Source organism: Nerophis lumbriciformis, linkage group LG22 (genome assembly GCF_033978685.3).
Source record: "Nerophis lumbriciformis linkage group LG22, RoL_Nlum_v2.1, whole genome shotgun sequence".
Classification (NCBI taxonomy): Eukaryota; Metazoa; Chordata; class Actinopteri; order Syngnathiformes; family Syngnathidae; genus Nerophis; species Nerophis lumbriciformis.
Window position 1 is genome coordinate 38,119,959 of NC_084569.2, and position 2,500 is coordinate 38,122,458.

At 50.0% G+C, this 2,500-nt stretch overlaps 1 protein-coding gene across 1 annotated transcript in view; it reads right to left on the bottom strand.

Annotated features, from left to right (window-relative positions):
- Window positions 1-2,500, bottom strand: part of nptxra (neuronal pentraxin receptor a) — a 32,436-nt gene that overhangs the window by 2,618 nt on the left and 27,318 nt on the right. The window contains exon 4 of the mRNA XM_061973825.1: window positions 27-206. Within this exon, the coding sequence (XP_061829809.1) occupies window positions 27-206 (180 nt within the window). The remainder of the gene's footprint in view (window positions 1-26; window positions 207-2,500) is intronic.

The window sequence follows — 2,500 nt, forward strand, 5'->3', positions numbered from 1 at the left end:
CTATCTTCCGTGTGTGGTACATTTACCTGCTCCTGGCCCAGGATTAAAACTCCTCCTGGTCTAATGTCGTGTCCAGCTGCCAGTCCACGGCCTTCTCCCCTCAGCTTCCCACCTTGGTAGGCCTGCCAGTCTCCTCCTTTCTGACTCCAGGTCACACAAATGTGCTGCCAGCTGCCTCTGGAAAGGTTCAGAGGTAACCGTGCCACCTGGCCACATAAAGACAGCAAAGGTGTCATTTGGCTTACGTATTAGTTCTTTGTTTTAATACGGCCAGTGATGACGCCGCCTTTGAAGGCCAGGCTTTTCCTCCGGGCATCTTTTAGGGATAATTGCTTCATTAAAACACATCTAAAGCCGCGTCCGCGCTACGTAAGCCCGCAAGACGGATAAGGGGAATCTCCTAGTCCACCTGATTGGTATTTAATTGGATATTGTGCAAGGTTTTTTTGTGTTGGACAATTGTTTAAAAGTCAGGATGTGTTCTGTGTCTTTATGGACTTTGAACTCTTCTTGTTGATGACGGATGTTTTTTGTTTTTTTAAGATTGAACTTGCAGTATACAGAGATGCCATTAAAAAAGCATTTCATCACCTACACTTGAGTAACTTTTGAATTAATTAATCAATTATTTTTATTTTTCAGATTTACCAAGAAGAATTAATGTTCGTGTTAGATGTAAATATAAACGGAATACATCCATCCATCCATCCATCTTCTTCCGCTTATCCGAGGTCGGGTCGCGGGGGCAGCAGCTTAAGCAGGGAAGCCCAGACTTCCCTCTCTCCAGCCACTTCGTCCAGCTCCTCCCGGGGGATCCCGAGGCGTTCCCAGGCCAGCCGGGAGACATAGTCTTCCCAGCGTGTCCTGGGTCTTCCCCGTGGCCTCCTACCGGTCGGACGTGCCCGAAACACCTTCCTAGGGAGGCGTTCGGGTGGCATCCTGACCAGATGCCCGAACCACCTCATCTGGCTCCTCTCGATGTGGAGGAGCAGCGGCTTTACTTTGAGCTCCCCCCGAATGACAGAGCTTCTCACCCTATCTCTAAGGGAGAGACCCGCCACCCGGCGGAGGAAACTCATTTCGGCCGCTTGTACCTTTGATCTTGTCCTTTCGGTCATAACCCAAAGCTCATGACCATAGGTGAGGATGGGAACGTAGATCGACCGGTAAATCGAGAGCTTTGCCTTCCGGCTCAGCTCCTTCTTCACCACAACGGATCGATACAGCGTCCGCATTACTGAAGACGCCGCACCGATCCGCCTGTCGATCTCACGATCCACTCCTCCCCCACTCGTGAACAAGACTCCGAGGTACTTGAACTCCTAGGTACTTGCTATGTTGTCCGGGGGTTTCTATGCCCCCTGGTAGGGTCTCCCAAGGCAAACTGGTCCTAGGTGAGGGATCAGACAAAGAGCAGCTCGAAGACCTCGATGAAGAACACAAACCAAGGACCCAGATTTCCCTCGCCCGGACGCGGGTCACCGGGGCCCCCCTCTGGAGCCAGGCCCGGAGGTGGGGCACGATGGCGAGCCCATGGGGCCCGGCCGGGCACAGCCCGAAGAGGCAACGTGGGTCCCCCCTCCAATGGGCTCACCACCCATAGCAGGGGCCATAGAGGTCGGGTGCAGTGTGAGCTGGGCGGCAGCCGAGGGCAGGGCGCTTGGCGGTCCGATCCTCGGCTACATAAGCTGGCTCTTGGGACGTGGAACGTCACTTCGCTGGGGGGGAAGGAGCCTGAGCTAGTGCGTGAGGTGGAGAAGTTCCGGCTAGATATAGTCGGACTCACTTCGACGCACAGCAAGGGCTCTGGAACCACTTCTCTTAAACGGAATACAATGATTTGCAAATCATTTTCAACCCATATTCAGTTGAATATGCTACAAAGACAACATATTTGATGTTCAAACTGATAAACATTTTTTTTTTTTTGCAAATAATCATTAACTTTAGGATTTGATGCCAGCAACACGTGACAAAGAAGTTGGGAAAGGTGGAAATAAATACTGATAAAGTTGAGGAATGCTCATCAAACACTTGAACACAGTTGAACAGGCTAATTGGGAACGGGTGGGTGCCATGATTGGGTATAAAAACAGCTTCCCAAAAAATGCTCAGTCTTTCACAAGAAAGGATGGGGCGAGGTACACCCCTTTGTCCACAACTGCGTGAGCAAATAGTCAAACAGTTTAAGAACAACGTTTCTCAAAGTGCAATTGCAAGAAATGTAGGGATTTCAACATCTACGGTCCATAATATCATCAAAAGGTTCAGAGAATCTGGAGAAATCACTCCACGTAAGCGGCATGGCCGGAAACCAACATTGAATGACCGTGACCTTCGATCCCTGTATCAAACCCACTGTATCAAAAACCGACATCAATCTCTAAAGGATATCACCACATGGGCTCAGGAACACTTCAGAAAACCACTGTCACTAAATACAGTTGGTCGCTACATCTGTAAGTGCAAGTTAAAGCTCTACTATGCAAAGCCAAAGCCA